The sequence below is a fragment of the Aythya ferina genome, assembly GCF_964211825.1.
Source record: "Aythya ferina genome assembly, chromosome: 13".
NCBI classification, from domain to species: domain Eukaryota; kingdom Metazoa; phylum Chordata; class Aves; order Anseriformes; family Anatidae; genus Aythya; species Aythya ferina.
In genome coordinates, this window is record NC_140311.1 from 1,534,172 (window position 1) to 1,554,160 (window position 19,989).

A 19,989-nucleotide genomic window follows, 5' to 3' on the forward strand; every position below is an offset into this window, starting at 1 on the left:
GCGCTGGGTGTGGGGAGCAGCTCGCCAGCATGGCCTCCCGGGGACCCCAAAAGCACAACGCCCCGCACGGCCGCTTGGACACAGCCTGGGCTTTGGCACAAGGCCCTTCGGAAAGAGCCTGGCTGCAGCCCAAGCAGCCGCCTGTCAGCCCCGAGCTGTTTCAGGCTGCGGCCGTGGCGGTGGGTGCGGGTGCTTCACGGCGTGACGTGGCCCTGGGTGAGCGGGACAGGCTCCTTATGGGTTTGCTGCAGAGGGGCTGGGGCTGGCACGGGCCCCTTTGCTCTCAGGAGGGCAGAGGCAGCCCTGCAGCAGCCGTGGTGGCTCCAGGAGCTGTAAGCCCGCATCTCGCACGTGCCAGCGCCAGTGCTGGACGTGCAAATGGCCAGAAAACTGCTGCTGCAGCGGTGCTTTGGCTGGAAGTACTGTAGCATTGTAGTCCAAGTCATTTGACTTTCATGAGTCATCGTGTATTACACAAAAACATCCTGCTAGGAGGGAACGAAGGATGAATTCCAGACACTGACCTTAGACAACAAACAAAACCCACTTTTTCCCCTTGTTTTAGGAAAGAGGGGGAGGGGAGCTTTTCCACCACAGACAAGACGCAGGCTGTGGGTTAGGTTGAAACTCGGCATCATCAGGCCATCCGCTGTCCCTGCCATTTATTCCCAGTGCGTTAGGAAAGCAAGGTACTTCATATTGCTGGTGGGTTTACCTCAGAGAGCAGCCCGAGGCCCTTCTGGACCCAAGGGGCTCTCCTCCCGGCCATCACCGCGCTTCCCAGCCAGCCCTGCTACAAGAGGCGACTTTTCAGGCCGAGCAGCGCGATCGAGAGCTGTGGCCAGGAGAAGATGCAGAGAGCCAGATTCCTCAAGGGAGACATTTGTCCCCGAGGCCACAAATACCTTCTGTGTGGGCAGCCGAGCAGCCACTGCCTGCAACAGATCTGCTGCTGAGCTGGGTTGGGGCTGCTTGGCCACGAAAGCTTCCTCCTCACCACCAGTCCTCTGGGGCACGCGAGCCCCGGCACTGCTATGAATGCCTGTGTTCAGCTCGCTGTGGGCGCTCCACATGCTGGCCGAATAAAAGAGCAGTCACCGTTCATCTCTGCCCAGACACTGAGGTTTCTTTCAGCATGACAAAACAGGAAACTGGGTCACGGCGTGGCCAGGCCGAGCGCTGGCTCCTCCGTCTGTCACCGCGGAGCTGGGGACATTCATCCGAGGTGACTGTCCCCCAGCTGGGAGCGATCTGCTCGAATAAATGGGGCCGACAGCCGCCCATTGTTCAGCCCAGGGCACGCTGTCTAAATCCCCACCAGCAGAATCAGGTGGTGGGGATTTTTCAACAGGTTTTTCTAGAGGTGTTTAAGGTGCAGCAAAGCACAGCCTTAGCACACAGCTTTTTTATTTCTTATTTTTTTTTAGGTATTGGGGTGCCTAAATGTCTTGAAAAAAAAAAAAAAACAACTGCCCGTGTTTCTGCCTCTTGGAAATGGCAGCAGAAATTCTGCTAACATTAAACCCAAAGCTCTGTCAACATAATGCAGTGACTGTGTTCAGCACTGACCTTTTAAGCTCAAATCCCACAGTATTTGGCTCCGCAATATGCTGGCTTTTGAACAGTTCTTCAGACAAGAAAAACTGCAAAGAGCAGAAGTCCAAGGAGGAGGGAAGAGAAGAGGCTTATTTTGTACCGGGTACCCCGCTCTCTTCATCCAGCAGCCAAGTTCCTGAGCCACAGAGGAATTTCCGAGGAGCGTGGCGGGACACATCCTGCTGTCAAACCAAGCACCGACTGCAGCATCTCCAATGCTGAGCATCGCTGCTCTCCTGCCACAAGCAGATAACCTCCAGCTTCCTGGAGTCTTCCCTTGTTTTCTCTAGCACTGGCCCCATTTCCCCTTGCCTCCCCCGCACTGGTGCTTCCAGCTCGTAATCTCTGATCTTCTGAAGTGGAAAGTAAATTAGGGCTAAATGTCAGATTGTCTCGTTGTGCTCAAATAAAGGCTTTCCCATCCTGACTCAACAAGCTCATCACAGCAGTCAGTAATTTCTCACTCAGGGGCATCTGCTGAGGCGGAGCTCAAGTGGGAAGGGCCCTAAGTAACCACAGCAAGTTGAGGAACTGGCCCAAAAGGGCAGATTAAATTTCCCCTATCAAAGAAGAGTTTGAACCCACCTGGGAAGCGCAGGCACCTTCTCGCAGGTTAAGGAGAAAAGGGTGCATGTTTTGTGCAGCATCATTAGCAGTCGGTGTGTAGTTGGAGGAAGATGGATCACAGCATGGCGGGCAGCACGGGAAGCAGCCACAAGAAGTCAAACAGCTCCAGCTGATGTCCTCAGAAATTATGCTGCATGACTGCAACATGTATAAGGCTATCCTTTTGGCTTCTCCCTGCACATTTTCTGAGAAATGTTTGTAATATTTTAGGAGATTTGGGAGGCTGCAAGGGCAGGAAGCAGCGGATAGAAGACATTCGCCTTCTCCCTTGTTTGTAAAGCAGGCAAACACAGAGCCCAGATCGCCAGGGGCTGTCCCAGGCCCTGCCTGACCTCACAAAAAAGGGCTCAAGAAACGGCAGTTTGGTGCCCAGACATCTCTTAGAAACGAGAGGACAGCATCGTGCTAAAAACCTACCTTGCAGAGCCTCATCAGAAATTGTTTCTGGAGCAGACTAGGGGCACAGGTGGTAAGGGGTAAGGGTGTGCATCTTTCCCTGATTTTCAAGTCACCAAAACCCTCTGGGACACCTGCCTGGCGCACCTTCCTCACCCACAGACGAAATGCAGGCAACCGGACAGGTTTCAGTTGTGCACTTCAAACAACTTTTCATCCAGAATGATTGTTTTAAAGACAGCTCTTCGTGATGCTCAGTAACCACGCTAAACACGTTTCTTCAGCTTAAATTACAGGCTGTACGAATGACTGAATAAAGTCAAAATCCACAAAAACACGCAACCCGGTAGTCAAATTTGAATACATTTGTATTATTTATTGGCTGTATTAAATATATTATCTATTTGATAGTTACAATTTAGTAATACAATGCATGGCAGCTTTAACATAAGTTTGAGATACCTCAAAATTACAATACAAGAAAAATGAAGATACCTAATACATTAATGCCACTAGGGTATATCGTTCTGGAATGGATAATAGCTGACGTGACATCGGTATTACGGCAGGCTGCCCAGTACACTTCCTGGAAACATGAGTATTTTGTGGCAATTGCAGAGGAACTTTATTTTACCTTTTAGGAGTCGTGACTTGTTAGTATTTACTTTGCGATTCTAATTTATCTTTTAAAATCACCAGAAAAAGTATTGCCAAATAAATCCCTACAAACTTCGTTCTAAGAGTTAAAGAAGTAACCCTTTGGCAATAGAGATTTGCTGAAGGCAGTCGTATTTGCTAAAAGTAGACTATGAAGAGAAAGACAGATTGTAAACCCTTCTGCGAACTAAAGACACTAATATCTGTATAAATCTCTTTCGAACAGTGGAGGGAGAGATTTCTATGATATAATAAATGATTAACTTAAAGTTCTGCTACAAGTAGAACAATACATTCAAACATACATTTTCCAGGACTTTTAATCAAAATAAATAGAGTACAAAATGAAGAGTACATTTTGAAAAGATTAATTTCAGATTGCACCATAAATCTACTTTTAAGAGTATTAAGCGATACTATGTCATAATTTAGGTTTTCCACATCTGAAATACAACACAATGCCTCAAACTATAACGCAACATTATTCATCAACTGCCATAGGAGAAAGACCCTTAAAGTGATTAATTACGGGAAATACTTAGCCTGTAGCACTAGCACATCCAACATTCCACATACAGGTGCATCGCTCTGATGTATATAGTGTAGTCTTTGCAAAATAACGCTGAATCTGCCTTTGTAGGGCATCTCTCAATGCTATCAGGAAGACCCATTCTGAAACTTTTTCTAAACTTGCGAGTTCCAGCTTTCAAAATCTTTGATAAAAAGAAGAGAGCCGTCGGGCTCGCCTTTAGATACTCGTAAGCAGATTTAACAAGAACAGTCATATGTAGTGCACAGTGTCCACGAAAAAATCCCCCCCAGACAAACAGGACGCGTTTCAGAAAAGTTCATAGCAGGCTGAACATTCCCATCTAGAAAACAATGGAATGTGAAGCTGCTACCACTGGGATAGCAAGTCATTTAAAACATTGTATAAATGTTATCTAAAAAGAGTTCTTTCATGTACAATTTGATAATTCAGATCAAGATAGAAGGGCATCCAAAAGCAGTTTGAACTTTCATTTTTAGGTTAATAATAGTACAAAAACATTTGCTCAGTTTGAGCCAAATAGTGTAACATTTATCATAAATGCACTCTTTCTCCTTAAAGACAATACCTGTGCTTTTCTGAAAACACTGCAAAGATTTAATCAGAAGCACAGGAAATTACTTTTCTCTCAGGCACTGAGAGTGAAATGTGGATTGGGCCAACAACTGCTCACCAACAGCAGAAAGCATTTCATTCAGAAATGTACAATACAAAAGGGGCCTTTTCTGCAACGTTACATACGAATGCAATTGCAGCATGTACATTACATCCTGCTAACATTTTGTCGAGCATTTTGATTAAAATTCTAAAAATGCTGGCACCCTCTACTATAACGCTTGAAATGATTATTACTGAATCCAAAATATTAAAATAACTGTAAAGTAGTAATATCGCTAAGTCAAAGTCAATATTCTGCTTTCCTTCTACAGTATATTAAATGTGGTATGCTCTAGTAATGTCTTGCAATACAGTACTGCTCTAAGCTTAAGCATTTGTGCTGCTGTATCTCATGTATACCAAACTACAACGATACCTGATTAAACATTGCTGATCGGCTACCACTGGTCTAGTTGTACTTGAAAAGGACTTGCTCTAGGAACGCCTTCTCTCTCTAACTGGCCAAAGGCCCCGCTTGAATTCAGAGAGAGGAAGAATGTGCACACACACCCGTGTGCACGATAAGGCAGTTTTTGCTGTTTTATTAACAGCTAACCCTGATTACAGAGGACCCAGGATTACCCTTTCTACAAGAAATCTGTGTTCAGTATTTGGAAAGGATCTGCCAACCCAGCCTCACTGTTAGCCAGCAGCAAAAGTGGAAATGCACGTATCGATACATCCCCACCTAGGATTTTAATTAGAACTAACCATAAATACCCGAAATAGCTTCTGTACAAAAAGCTGAGTACTGAATAGGCTCTCATCTACTTGATTACAAAGTACTGAATAACAACAGCAAATAAAATAGCAACCACTGCAAACCCACAGAGAAGAACGATAGCAATGAAGCGCTCTTCACGCAACGTCTTCTTACTCTCTGCCAGCTCTGTTGTCAAATCAGCACACTGCGGAACCAGCTCCTGTTTCTGAGATGAGAATACTGTACTGGGACTGTAAGGTCCATACAGTTCTTGGGATCCAGTAGAGTCTTGGGACTGACGGCCAGCGCAGACTCTGATCCGATATTCACAGTTTGTCTGCAGGCTTGTGAGACGGAAGGAAGTCTCTGGTCCCTTGTATACCTAGGCAGAAGAAGAAGAAAAAGAAAGCACTTTAACTGGGATTCATCTCACAAACATGAAGTTATACTTCCCATTCCGCTTTACGAGCACAGGCAGCACTGGATATGGCCTGAAGTCATTCTCCTCAAGCCAACTTAATGAAATCTCAGCTTTTATTTCTTATGAATTTATGATCCGTTTTCTAGTGAATAATCCAAAGCTTCTTACAGCACTCCACACTGATGGACCTGGATTTCAAAACTTAGAAAAAAAAAATCTATATAGTTCTGCAGAACCACGGGTCTGTATAATTCCCCTGCAAATGTGGGGCAAGTGATGTCCACTACTAACAAAGACAGTGATGCCACAGACTGTATGGTTTAAGGATCAAAAGAACCACGGGAAGCACTGAGAAGATTGGGTAGTAACAGTGGTAACCCCCCAAGCAATTCTCCCAGTGACTCTCAAACCTGCCTTTGCAGTCATTTTCTTCCACAGCACAAGCCAAAGGGCCAAAACAGACCTGAACCATTATGATCTGTGCCTTATAGATTATTTCCAGTTAAGTGCTTCTACTTCAAAGAAAGAGCAGAAGCAGCAGCAATTTGCCTGCTAATGAAAAGGACAAGTTGAAGAAAGCACAGAATTGTGTAAACTAAGCTAGTCTTAAGAACAACACTCTCAAAAGACTGCCCACCCGTATTTGCCTGAACATACAGTCTGTAGTGACATTCCCCTGTGGGGGTGATTAAAAATGCACAACAACATGAAGACAGGCAAAAGTGCTCCTTTGAACAGATCTCCAAAGTGAGCTAAACAAAGGAGACTGTATCTGCAATGTACTTGGGAATAACTTATTTACATTTGGTTAAGAAAAAAACCAAAACAATCCTCAGAGGAGTTTTTTTTTCCTTAAGTAAAATGCCTCAAGTTCATTTGGTTAAATAAAAGGTACCTGATCAAACTCTCTCCCAGCAGCAAGCTGAAGGATGTAAACAATGGAATCTCCTTTCATCGGCTGTAAAGGTTCCCATGTGATTTCATAAGTGTTTTCTTCCAGCTGATTTGCTTTGGGTGCTAGAAAAAAAGTGATTTCTTGTTATTTTAGAAAAAGAGAATAAAGGTCTCTACCAATGTAGAAAATCTCTACGTAAGATAGCCGGCTTCTGTTCAGTCCCACAGTGGCCACGGAGAGGTCTCACTGGGAAAAGAGTCGGGTTTTAGCATTCTACCTGCTAAAAAACAGCTTGCAGAGGTTTCTAGAGCAGTCTAAGCTCACCTTTAAGAGATGCGGGTGGAGACTTAGTTGTAGTGAAAGCGTAAACTTCAGAAAACTCTCCCTCTCCGGCATCATTATATGCCTGGATTTTAAAATAGTACGTAGTGGATTCACTGAGTCTCTGCACCTTGTAGGTATGACAAGGACCGCTATAAACAGTAACAAACCTGGAAAACAAAACAAAACAATATATACGAATTAGAGTTACTCAGTAACCACAAATTTGTGCATCAATATCGTAAGTTAGCTTGGTGAATATTTTTCTATCTAACTTTAGTACAAAAGTAGTGGAAATACTATACTAAAATTACTATTTACAAGTAAATACTAGCTAACAGCGATTAACAGCACTTCTGGTTGAAAGACAGGATGCAAAAATGCACACAAAGTGGCAAACTTTGGGATGCCCACATAACTTACTGGTGCAGACAGAGGTGAGAATACTTAAAATGGTCTTAAAAAACTTGACACGAAGTTTTAATGCAGCTGTAGCATTCTTAGTGTTCTGATTATTTTACCTGCCAAACCTGTCCTCCATCTGCAAGTTGAATTGTGTCGGGTTGGTAATTAAAGCTCTGCTGGGACCTTCACCCCATTTCAGTTTAAGGCTCTGGTAGCTGAAGACCACACATTCAAGATGAGGAGGGTCAGGAGGTAGTGGTTTCGTTTTGGCTTTAATGGAATGACTGAAAGGACCAACTCCAAAGCTGTTTATGGCCTGTATTCTAATTCTAGAAATGGGAGAAAAGCGATATGGTTAATCTACTGAGGCCACGAAAAATACTAATGAGGCAAGAGTTAAAGTTTGTAAAGAATATGACTACAAACAATAAAGCAATTAAAATGCAGTCAGAAATTAACTTTACAAATTATCTATTTCAAAACAGGTCAAAATAATTACATTGTTTTCGACACAATGAAACTTCAGTGTTTCTCAGAATTGTTCAGGTTTATTCTGCGCAGCGAGCAAGTGCCCAGGCGCTCTAAGCTCCCATTTACTTGTACCGTTTGCCTCCTGGTGACACCGAAGATCCATAATCTGAACTAAACTTTAGTCAAACCAAACATTTTGAGATACTAACCACATCACTGTATGCACTGCTTCTGAATAAAAAGTTATAAACCCAGAAAATTTAGAAGAAAGACTTGGCAATTTTATTTTTTTCAGAGTTGTAGAGTGAATCAAGCAAATATTCTGTATGCTGAATGAAATTGCTATAAAGTTTAAAAACACTACCTTCAAAGCTAGTGACTGCAGGTTCTACAAATGTGCTTTCTGAATAAAATGATTATTATTACCTGTACAGAGTATCAGGCAGCAGATTCTCAAGAACATGGCTTGTATTTCTTCCAACAGTTACAAGCTGCTTCTCCCCATATTCTATATTATATCCAGTGATCTCTGACCCATGACAACATGGTTCTTCCCATTGAATTGCAAGGCACGTTGATAAAGGAAGAGAAATTTCCATTTGATCTTCCTCAAGTAAATGCAGTACTGACACTGCTGCAGGCACTGATGCAGGGGTTGTCACCACACCAGTCTCACCAAACAACCCAACTCCAGAGATATTTACAGCCTGAAAGAGAGACTACGTGTTGTTTACTGAATCCACTTTTTTTCTAATCAGTCATATCTGTCATGCTTTCTTTTGCATGTCATTAAAAGGAACTTGGAAGAGCATGGGAAATTTCCCAGGCAACACACAAACATAGCAAAATGTTTGCTATTTAATAAAACACTTGACCTAAACCTCATTTTTAGATACATGCAGTTAGGAGGGACTTGGGGAGAAGGGAAAGGGAGAGTGATTTTTTAAAGCAATATTGTCTTAGTAAGTGACAGCATGTAGTTGTCATCTCTAACTGATTTTTTTCTGCAAACTATATGCGCTTCCTCATTTGTTTAGTAACACATAATAAAAGGCTTTTCATACCTGTACTCTGCAGTAATATGTGGTTGCAGGTGTGAGACCCTTCACTTCATAGCTCTGGCAAGGGCCAGTGTAAATGACATGCATTGCTCCTTCCATCTGACCCCAGTCCAGTCTGTATTCACTGATTTCTGCACCATTGCATGCGGGACTCTAAAGGTTTAAGTGACAAATTATCTTCACTATTGCACATACATACGTGTTCAACATGCAAGATCTTTCATTACATCACACAAAGACATCAAAACAGAAGCACTGGGATTGAAAAACTGAGTTCTTTTTAGAGAACAAACTTAATTCTCAGATATGATACTCGGGCTCTTTGCTACCATTAAAACAATGCCAGTACAACGTACCCATACGCTTGAAGCTGCTACTGCTGTGGCATACTGCATGATTTCTTACAACCTCACTGGAAATTTAAACTCAAACTTTCAGCAATACTCAAGAAAATGACTCTAAGGTCGACTTCTTAAAATGCTTCTAAGTATTAACAGCAAAACACTAGTTGACATACCGTGAGGAGAATTTAAATGGCACTCCATTTATTCAGTTTAAAATGGAAACTGGTAGCAGACAAAATCTGCACGAACAACGTATGGCTCTCTAGAGAAATGTTTAAAATATTACACCCATACCTTTGCCATCTCTTCCATTTCTGTATATTACACATTACTATTATTCTAAAAGCCAAATATTAATTTGTATATTACTGAAAAATATTAAAACTTACCTCCCATGAAACTATAACAGAAGTTGCATTTTTACAAGTTATTACAGGTTTGCAGCATTGATCAGGAGGCCCGGGAGCAGTAGAGATTTCTGCTTTGTCCGAATGAGGACCGAACTGAAAAAAAATAAAAATACAACTGCATGAATATAGCAATAATAGTAAAGCAAAACTGATGTGCAAGTGCGCAAGCCAAAGAAAACAAATTATTTTTAACTTGATAGGGAAGCAAATAGAAGATTTCAGTGCTCAGTTTCATAGCGCCATTTGAAATTCCTTCCAGGGAGTTTACTCTGTAAATTGGCCCCATGCCTACAGGATATCTGTGATCCTCCCACTAACTCACACTCTCCTATAGTCTTGTAACTCCTCCTTCCCCTGTAGTCAGGATTCTGCTTCCACAAGCAATGGTAATGCTTCAGAAAGACTTTTATGCAACCACCATTTGTCCTAACCTAACCTTGTTCAAACGTGGCACTGTTTGACCCCACCTCTCTACACAAGACTATTCCCACACCACCAGTCTGTAAAAGTCGACACTAACTGTGAAACTATAAAACTGTCCTTCCTTCAGCCCCACCTCAGTGAATCCACATGAAAAATCCTGCTCCTTCAATGAAAATCTAACAAGCCGCAAAATACGATCAGGCTCCTAACGTGATAGTACCACCACTATCCCTTGCATAAAACTATCTGCTCTCATGAGCAGAGCGGTTACCCCAACTTTGTTTGCTGCTCGTATCCAGAAGCAGTATGTTCTCCCAGGAAGCAGGTTGTTCACTGCGTATTCCGATGCTGGACCCTGATACACTTGTCTGCGCTCATCTTGTTCCGAGTTTGCCATCTCTACAATGTATTCTGTTATGTCGGAACCTCCATCGATAGACGGCGGGCCTACGAAATAAGAAGGGATTTTTTCTATTCATTTCACAAACCACTTTTTTCTCTAGCTTGTTTCCCATTAGCCTTCTCAAGCTGCATGTCAAGCCAGATGAATTCTAAAAATCACAGAATCCCAGTGCAGGCATTCATCATATCTGAGCAGAAACATTTCACAATGCTCCCCCTCCCTCCCTCCCTGATACTGTTATATAATTTTAAGATAGCCTTTATCAGGTTCTTCCATAAATTTTTCAAACATTGCCTTCAAAAAACAATGTATCTTCTTTACTGTTTATTACCTTCACTAAGATAAAAATTAAAAAAAAACAAACAAACAAAAAAGAGGGGTGATTCTCAAATTGCCCATAACACATCAGTAACAAGGCAGTCAGTCATCAAGCTTTCCTCAAGACCTTTATTTCTGTTTAACTGTCTCCATATTGTTACACATATATGTATCACCAAATCTTAGCTGGTTACCATGCTTTGGTTTTTTTTTTTTTTTTTTGTTTTTTTGTTTTTTTGTTTTAAATTAAACTAGTAACCTGGGCTATATGACTTACATTATTTTTATATGAAAATACTTAAACATATAAGAAAACGTTTTAAAGAGTTCTACAGATTTTTAATTTTTGTTCTGATGTTTAAAAATGAGAAAAATATTTTGCTGGAGCTTACCCCACTGTAAAGTGATTTCCTTGGGCTTAGCTTTGCCTGCCAGGCACGGAGCATGACACGGTCCAGGAGGAACAGCCGATGTTGTAACAGTCATAACATCAGAAGCCTAGCAGTAATACACATAGTTGTAGCATGAAAACACAAAATATTTCACTAAACAGAATGAAATGACTTTCAGATCCAAATTTATTCTCCTTTTTCTCACCTGGCTTTCGCCACCTTTACTGACACAATAAACTCTCAATCTGTATGAAGTACCAGGCTTGAGATGATCACATGTGTGCTCTCTCTGGGAACCACTGTATATGGTATCCCACTTACTCCCTGGGGTAAAAAGAAAATACTTTATACTTCAAAGTTTTTGCAAAAATCAACCTTGAAAATTTTCACACAATTTTTTATGAAGATAATCAAGCCACAGAATCCAATCTGAAGTATCAGTTACACAAAGAACATGTACAACAAAAACAGACATGAAAAAAGAACAGTAATTACTAGAGCAAGGAGTAGTGAATCACAAGCTGAATTAGTACTTAATGAGAATGGCTTACCAATTAATGCTTCTGAGATTTCCAAAAAGTATTTAGAAATGTCTGATCCTCCATTATCTTTGGGTGGCTCTGAAAGAAAACAGTATCTTACAATAAATTATTGAAGCTTTAAAGACAATGCATTAATTTGCTATCAACTATTTTCAGAGAACATTTTCATCTGTTACAGAATTCATTCAAGTAGAAAACGCAATTTAAATAAAAAACTGTGAACACACACACTCAAAATACATTTTACAGAACAATAGTTTTTCTATTATTAATTGTGATTATGTGAGGAAGAAGTGCAACTAAGAAAATACTGCCAATTTCAGAGGCAAACTTTTAAGAGTATGTAAAAATTATGTAAGCATCATGGTAAATTTGGTGCTATTAAAGCATATCTAAAATGAATACTGCTGGCTACAGCCCCCAAACCAGAGCAAGGTGCATTTTTTTAATGCTATGTATTCCCTCTGCAATAACATTCTCTACAGAGACAAGTAATTAGCCTGAGTTTGCCTCTGTTTTTTGATCCGTGTTGCATACACAAATGTATGAGAAGCACTCAAATACAGCACTAATGAAAGGTAACCTACCCCATGCAACTTTCACACTGTGCGAATGGATCTTTCCCTTTACAGCTGGTTTACTTGGCGGTCCAGGTTTGTCAGGATTGGTGCTGTGTTCTACTACCTCACTAGGACTACTTTTTCCTTCACTGTTGTAGGCAAAGAGCTGTTTCAGGAATGAAGAGAACATATAAGCAATTGATTTAATGACAGGTAATACACAGCTAGCTGATTTGCAAAATTCTTCCATGCAAACAAAACCAAACACACGAGAATTGCAGGTTAATTTCTCCAGTCTCCACAAAAAGTGTCTTAGCTACACAGAAATGCTAACCCCCCTGAAATGCCGTCAAAATTAAATTAGAAATAAAATAGAGTACAAACCCTAAACTTATAGGATGTACTCCTCCTAAGATTTCTTAAAGTGCATGAGAGTTCATCTCCATTATACTGTGGTTGGAAACCATAACCCTGTAAAGGAGGGAAAAAAAAAAAAAGAACAAATGCAGACACTAATTTTCCATGAGAAAACAAAATAAAGACTTTTAGACTTTTTTTTTTAGCTGGAACTTCATCTTTGTTTGATAAATACATACAGTACTTGCCAATTGTTGCACTATTTTGCATCATTTTACTGAGAAGTAACATACAGGGTTAAATTGTTATTTATGCACTACTACATATCAAGCTTTTACCCATGCCATAAAAAACAGCACTTACAGAACCTTCTTCCTCCATGTCTAAACTGTAAGTGAGAGAGTCATCTGAAGACACCCCGTTAGGTGGGCTCCACTTCAATGACAGCCAGGTCACTCCTGCTTCAACGAGCACTGGGGGTGCTGGGGGTGGCGGGACAATTCCTGCTGTGTAGTATGTCACTGTCTCACTAAACCCACTGGAAAAGTATTTTTTAGAAAGTTAATGACGGCAGATGTAGCTGCAGAGAAAATGAATGATATTATAAATTGCGTTCATTACCTCATTCCAATATCGTTTTTAGCAGCTAGTCTAAGTGAGTATTTTGTAGAAGGAGAGAGTTTGGTAAGTTTATACTGCTTCAGATGCCCGTAGTAGCATTCTTTGAAGGGTCCATTCTTCCCCTTTAAAAAAGTGAGAACAACCTGAGCAACTTTTTGCACTGGGACTGTATGCTCTCTGCTAAGGTCAGTTTCTTCACCTCTAACTTTTCCTAAATTTTGTTTCACAAATTTAGTAACAACAAAAAAAAAAAAAAAAGGAAGCCTTAAGAATGTAAAAAAATAATGTCACCAGGGTCATACTGAGTATTACTGATAGCAATCCTGAGTATTCCAGATAATAAGACAACATGTTGATTGAGATGTGATGATTTTTTAGTGCTGGAGTTGTGACAAAATGGTCATAAATAAAACTGCAATTGAAAACAAAACACACTTTTGATTTTTTTAATCACTTCAGAATTACGTTTATGTAATAAGTTCAAAATTTGAGTGAAAATTTGAAGATACAAGCCAAAAACACTCAGCCATTTAAAGAAAGCATAGGAATTAATACTCTGAATGACAAGAACCAAATGAGGAAGCTTTGCACTATCCTCTCAGAGGATCTAAAAGGATTATCTACTTGAATTGCTGCAATACTGGTAATTTGATTTAAGCTTTTTAATTGGCTAGTGACTTTAAAACTGTCTCGACAGTTGCACCAAAATAGTAGATGTACCTAAGCAGAAAGTATTTTTAGGTATAATTGGCCTAAAGATGTCATTATGACTTTTTTTTTCCACTAGAAAAGGGCTTACCTCATCCCATTCTAAAAGAAAATTAGTTATTTTGGAACCATTGTCATTTGAGGACTGAAAATAAAGAAACAATGAAAAAAGTTAAAATCAAATGATGGAACTTCACACATACATATTGCATGCTAAAACAAAGCATTTTAAGAATTGAATATATATATTCCAACCACCTTTTAAAACATAACTGTTTAGTGTACAGCTGAAAGGAATCTGCAGTAGGCATACAGAATAGCCCTTTTTCCACAAAGATACTTCCGATAACCTGGAACTCTATTGTGGGCATAGACACATGTATTCAGTGAAGTGTGTTAGTCAGGGTAAGCACTAGCAGCTATTTCAATTCCTTGTTCCTGGTGGCCCTCTGAACTGTTACACTAACTTTATTAATTATGATAGTTTATAATATGAACTCACAAGCAGTTTCATTTTCTGAACAATGAAAATAGTCTTAAAGGTTTTCTTTACATCCTCATGCTGTGTGTTTGCCAACTGGCTGTTTGAGCAATGTAAGCATTCAGACAAGCAACATTTCTGTTTTCTATGGCACACAAATGGGAACTCTATCCTTCCTCAGAATAGATACAAATAATTTAACTGATGTTATTCATTTATAAACCATTAGTTCCAGGTATAAGCATAGCCATAAGAAAAACATGAAATGTCAATAAAAAACAGATACCAAAGATACCAAATCTTCACAGATTATAATGTATATATTCAAAAATTAGATTCAAAAGTAAATGTACAAACTAGACAAAGATATTCACTACGAGTTAGTTCGAGTAACTAACATTGTAATTCCCAAATTCTTTTAAGTCACATCTATCTATGAACTCCACGCAAAACGTCGATTCTCCATTCTTTCTTATGTTGCCATTTAAGAATAAAACTTTCCTGTTAAACAACTGTTCATACTTAGAGAGACCTGCTACAAATTCAATCATACTAAAGTGATATGCAAAAAAATAGGGAAGCAGTAAAGGAAATAGGAAGAAGTGATCATGATTTCAGCCTTCAGTCTTAACCAAGCAACTTAAAAGCCAACACCTAATATACCCAAGTTATTGACAGATCTAATGTAAACATGCCATATATGACTACATTAGTCTACTTACCTTCCACTGCAAACTCAGGCTGTTTTTGGTTCTGTTAATTAGCTTTGGGGCAGCTGGACAATCTGGCTCACAACTTTCTGTAGTGAAGCTCACTAATTCTGAAACGGATTCTTTGATCGAACTGCTGGTTGCTGAAACTCTGAACAGAGGACAATTAATTACGTTATTGCGTTAGCAACTGAAAATTTAAGGAGAAGTTGGCAGCTTGAGAAATTTACTTAATTGCAAATTGTGGTTACAGCAGCAAAACCAGAATGCCCACGCTCTTGGAAAAAAGTACCCAAAGACGCTGATTCCTAAAGACAACAATATCATGCCTTTTCAGTCAAGACTGAAAAAGCCAAGTCTGAGTTTATGATCTTATTCTAGGTTCCAGGAACTGATGTCCCCATCAGAAATTCTACTGACCATACCATGCTCACCAGGGACACGGGTGTGTACTGACAACAGCGTGATGGAGCTTGCATGTGGACACTCACCACACGGAGCCTTCTAGATCAATATCCTTAATTTACAATTATTTTGAACTAATAATTAGTGAGGAATCCTTTCTATTGTTCATATTTTGACAGAAACAATGTGCCAATCTGTGTGTCTCTTGACAAAAAACAAGTCTGTTTAGATGTTTGTAGGCCCCTGGTCTCCAAGAAACATGACCAAGATCATTCACACAAGTGTTCTTTTCTAATCATCACAGTGAGAGGGCGGACTGCATTTTACTCTATCACAGTGGAGATATTTTAGTGATGAAATACTCATGGGAGGCATGATGAAAACTACAGCAAGCGTTACCAAATGGTAACAGAATACCTGACTTGAAATGAACCTTTTCACTGAAAAACCTTGAGATTGAATGTGGACTACACTTACCACAACATTTCAGTGTAATTGTTCAAATGGGACAGGATCTCTGGGACAGTTTTACTCACTTATGTTTGTTTTTCAAGAGCAATGGATTGCCTTATTTTTCAGAAAGGTGAAAAATTGTCCATCTTCCAGTACCCTACGCTGTGCACATGGAGCTCTGCTTCATTTCCAAGAGAACATCTTGTTCCCTTGTAACACAGCATCTACTGTCTCCCTATTTCAACTAGTTTCAGCTCTTCTTGCAGGGCTACGGAAGCTTGCGGTTCAGAGAAGCAACTTTACAAATCAAGCTGACACATCAAACTTCCAAATCCACGCTGAAGTTTAAGTTATTTTATCTGCTACTGCCTTCAGCCCACATCAATCTCTTTCACTAAGTGCAAACTTGTCATTCTAGAAAAGATGCCACAGAGGATAACTTGATGTTTATATTTCGGAGAAACAAGAAGAGAGAGAAGACAGTAGGGAAGAAAACTGAAGAAAGTGAGGCGACACTTCAATGGAGTTAGAAGAAAAGAAGGAATTAGATAGCAACAGTAATGTCCGCAGCTCTGTTATTCTATGCTTAATATTCCTCAAATGTGGTCTGTGACCACATCCTTTTCATGAAGCTAGAATGATTTTGTAATTAACATCTGAAAAACAACATTAAGTATTCCAACAACATACCTGACATGGTAATCAGTTGCTGGTCTGAGATCAGGAAGTGTAATTGTTAATTCTTCCCCACTATGGAAAGGGAGAAAAAAAAAGTTACAGCTCTTCCTTATACATTATTGGATAAAAGCTTATTGAAAAGCAAAACCATCTAGCACACATTTAATTTTCAAGTTTTCCATTGTCCACGTAACTCATACTGACATTACTTAAAATTTATTTCACGTGAAGTATGTAGGTCTGCAAGTCAACAAACAGCTCCTGATAAAGAGATTGCTGATTGGTTAATGTTTTTAAACATCGGTATTGTGCTTAAATGAAGAAACTAAACTTACACATAGACAGATTTAAATTTTCCATTTTTACCACTGTTGGATATTGCTACTTCAAATGTAAATGCTGCTGGACTATGACTATGGCTCTCTCCATTCTGTGAACTAACTGGGAGATTCCAGGACAGAACGGCTGATCTTGCTTGTATATCAGAAACCTATTAAAAGCATAAATAATGCAAGTAAGTTTGCTTTCTGTAATAAAAGGTCAATTAGTTAATAACATGGTGTTGCTAGCTTGCCCATGAAGTTCCTCACTGGAGGAATTCTTTACCTTCGTAATGGAAACACTGAGTAATTATTTGAGTTTACATTATTCTGTTTTCATTTCAATTATCAAACTAAAGGATTTCCTTTCAGAGACTGTATAACCTTACTTATAGGCACGTTACGTTGTCTCAGTGTACGAAGAGAAAATCTGTTATTTCACTTGCACTGTTTGCATCATTCATTTGGAGCAAATTTTCAGATCTGGAGTCTTCAACACTGGCACCAGATGTACCTTTAGGCACAGTCAGATGACGTAACTTTCTAACTCTGTTACAACTCCATTAATCGACCTTAACACGTAACCACTAATCTGGATGATAAAAAGATTTGGTCTAAGCAAGTTTCTCTAACAAAAATCAACATAGCCTTCTGATGGCATTAAGTACAGATGTCAGAGGCAGCAGTGAAAAATATGACCGTAAGAATGCCTGAAAGGCTAGAAAAAAATAAAATAAAATAATAAAAAAAAATAATAACCCATGCTCAACACATAGATAATGCAAAGAAGAGTTTCATTAAACATGCTTGAGATCAAAAATTGGTGCTACTTCAGCCTTTAGACATTTCAATGTCTGTCATCAGATTCCAATGTCCTAAATAGTCTGTAAACACTCAAATATTTGCTCCAATTTCTAAACATAACATAAAAAGATGAGCTGTTTTTGTAAACTGTATTCCCAGTATCTGAAATCATCTATGCTGAATGAAGAATGGTTCAAAGAGCAAATAGGCTTCCATTAGTTCAGCGGGCCCTTTGCTTGCCAGGTACTAAAGTCCTTATATACACACACAACAACATCAACAGTAGATACTGCCTTGGCTTACAAACTGGGAAAACGAGCCAAACTGTTTCAGAAAGATGAGAAAAAGTAGGTTTCTATATGATGATTGCCCTTTCCCAGATACAAACTCTTACAACGAAAATACATTGTTTCTATTAAAAAAATAAACCATTAAAGAAAAGAACATGTGATCAGTGAGAAAGATGCATCTTGTTTAATAGAAAATATATCCACAAAAATAATGGTGTTAAAGGATAATACTTACTACTGGCTTGCCAATGCTTAAGTGAGTATCGTATTTCTTGGATTCTGTGTCAGATTCTGAAATTTCAAATACAAAACAGATTAGAGAAAGCCTCAAGAGTAAAAAACAGTCTGTTACAAAAATGCCACCACAAGATGGAGTTCGCTTCATTAAGAGCTTAACAATAGTACTTATTGTGCAAAGAGTTAGTTTCCTCTGTTTGTTTTGGCTGCAGGATGGTTAGAAACATGAACTATCCAAAACTAACAGTGTTACAAAAACCCTTTTAGTACATCCTGCACAAAGGGTATATTTTCCTAATCTGAGCATTAGTGGATTTTCTTTGATAACACAAACACATTCCTCTAAAAATGAAAGGTGTTTAAAAATGACAATAAGATCTTATCTTGCTATTCTATGTGCTGTTCCCTGAACTTCCACTTGCTTTAGGTATAATTTGGAAGAAGCCTGATCAAAACTGTGTATTAGAAATACCCACAGGTATCAAAAGGTTTACACCTATAAACTGAATCCTATCTTTAAGTTGTCCATGTTGAACAACTTGGGATTTTTTTCAAAGCAAGTTTGTATTGAGACAAATCTTTAATCAAGAATGTCTTTAGTCCCTGAAACAAGCTGGATAAAAGCTTTCACCTCTATTTACTTCCCCTGACAAAGTCAGATATTTGCTTTATGTCTACAACTGAAGAGTTAAATACAATAGTGATAGAGATGAGAACTATACCTTACAGCCTAAAAAGACCATTTACTTTAAGACACACACACCAATAAGAGATGCACAAATTATTTACAGAATCATGATAAGAAACCATTTGTATATCGGAGAAAAAGTTTCAAACCAAAATGAAAGACATTTACACAAAGTATTTTACTGTATGCAAATCAAAAGCCATAAGTTATTAAAAAGCTCAAACATTTATATCAGCAAAAACAATGAACTAAAATTACAACTGCTCAAACAGCAACCAGGGAAGACAGTTGCTCAAACCTTCATATTTCTCCAAGGTTTAAGTAGCTCGTTATCCAAAATGTTATGACAAAGAGCAACACCAAAGGTCACGGTAAGGTATGTAAGTACCAACAGTTCATTCTCACTTGGAATACCGATCAGAGTTCCAGGTCAGAAAAGACAGAGCCCTAAGAAGTTTAGAAGTAAATCTTCTTAAATACCTTATTTGATAAATCTCAAATGATAAAACTTGACATTACTTTAATGTCTTGAGGAAAAAGAATCCAAACATAACAAAAAGTATATCAGGCTTTTTCTAATCCCAAGTAGAGAAAAAACCTTACAAATTCAATTTTTGCAGAAATCATTTTACAGTAAACTTATCACATCTTCTGTTACAAAATAATCTAGTATTTTTTATTTATTAATTTATTTTTAAGCCCTTTCAATACAACTTACCTCCCATCTCTGCATCTGGACTGCCCTTTGTTTTTCCTATCTGCTTCTGCTTTAGTGGTCCTCCTGTCCCTGGCTGTCCCTTTCCATTTCCATTCTGAATTGCTGCATTGGAAGAATTATTAACTTTATGTGGTGAAGATGGAGGACTGTTAAGTTTATTGTTAGTGTGACCACTAGCTTGTCTGTCTTTTAGTCTTTTCTTCAGGTGTTCTTGCATTTTGAGACTCCTTTCATCTCGCTGAATGAAGTTTGTCCTTCCATGAGAACGAGGTTCTGCAAAGCAAAGGAGAACTTATTTCATCGTTCTGTACAACTCATTTGACAACAGAGAAAGGCTCTAAAATCAGAAGAATAACTACAGCACAAC

The 19,989-nt window shown here is 39.2% G+C and overlaps 1 protein-coding gene across 3 annotated transcripts in view; it reads right to left on the bottom strand.

Moving 5' to 3' along the window:
- Nucleotides 1-2,969: 2,969 nt before the first annotated feature.
- Nucleotides 2,970-19,989, bottom strand: part of LOC311443950 (fibronectin type-III domain-containing protein 3a-like) — a 45,389-nt gene continuing 28,369 nt past the window's right edge. For all 3 annotated transcript variants that reach the window (XM_084534643.1, XM_084534641.1, XM_084534642.1), the window contains exons 7-27: nt 19,623-19,895; nt 18,215-18,270; nt 16,901-17,055; nt 16,578-16,637; nt 15,042-15,180; nt 13,930-13,983; nt 13,131-13,252; nt 12,873-13,047; nt 12,537-12,623; nt 12,180-12,318; nt 11,602-11,670; nt 11,256-11,374; nt 11,051-11,156; nt 10,209-10,384; nt 9,494-9,607; nt 8,764-8,913; nt 8,126-8,406; nt 7,345-7,557; nt 6,827-6,993; nt 6,503-6,624; nt 2,970-5,568 (exon numbers count right to left, since the gene is read on the bottom strand). In XM_084534643.1, coding sequence (XP_084390769.1) covers nt 5,251-5,568; nt 6,503-6,624; nt 6,827-6,993; nt 7,345-7,557; nt 8,126-8,406; nt 8,764-8,913; nt 9,494-9,607; nt 10,209-10,384; nt 11,051-11,156; nt 11,256-11,374; nt 11,602-11,670; nt 12,180-12,318; nt 12,537-12,623; nt 12,873-13,047; nt 13,131-13,252; nt 13,930-13,983; nt 15,042-15,180; nt 16,578-16,637; nt 16,901-17,055; nt 18,215-18,270; nt 19,623-19,895 — 3,095 coding nt within the window. In that variant the 3' untranslated portion in view covers nt 2,970-5,250. The remainder of the gene's footprint in view (nt 5,569-6,502; nt 6,625-6,826; nt 6,994-7,344; nt 7,558-8,125; nt 8,407-8,763; nt 8,914-9,493; nt 9,608-10,208; nt 10,385-11,050; nt 11,157-11,255; nt 11,375-11,601; nt 11,671-12,179; nt 12,319-12,536; nt 12,624-12,872; nt 13,048-13,130; nt 13,253-13,929; nt 13,984-15,041; nt 15,181-16,577; nt 16,638-16,900; nt 17,056-18,214; nt 18,271-19,622; nt 19,896-19,989) is intronic.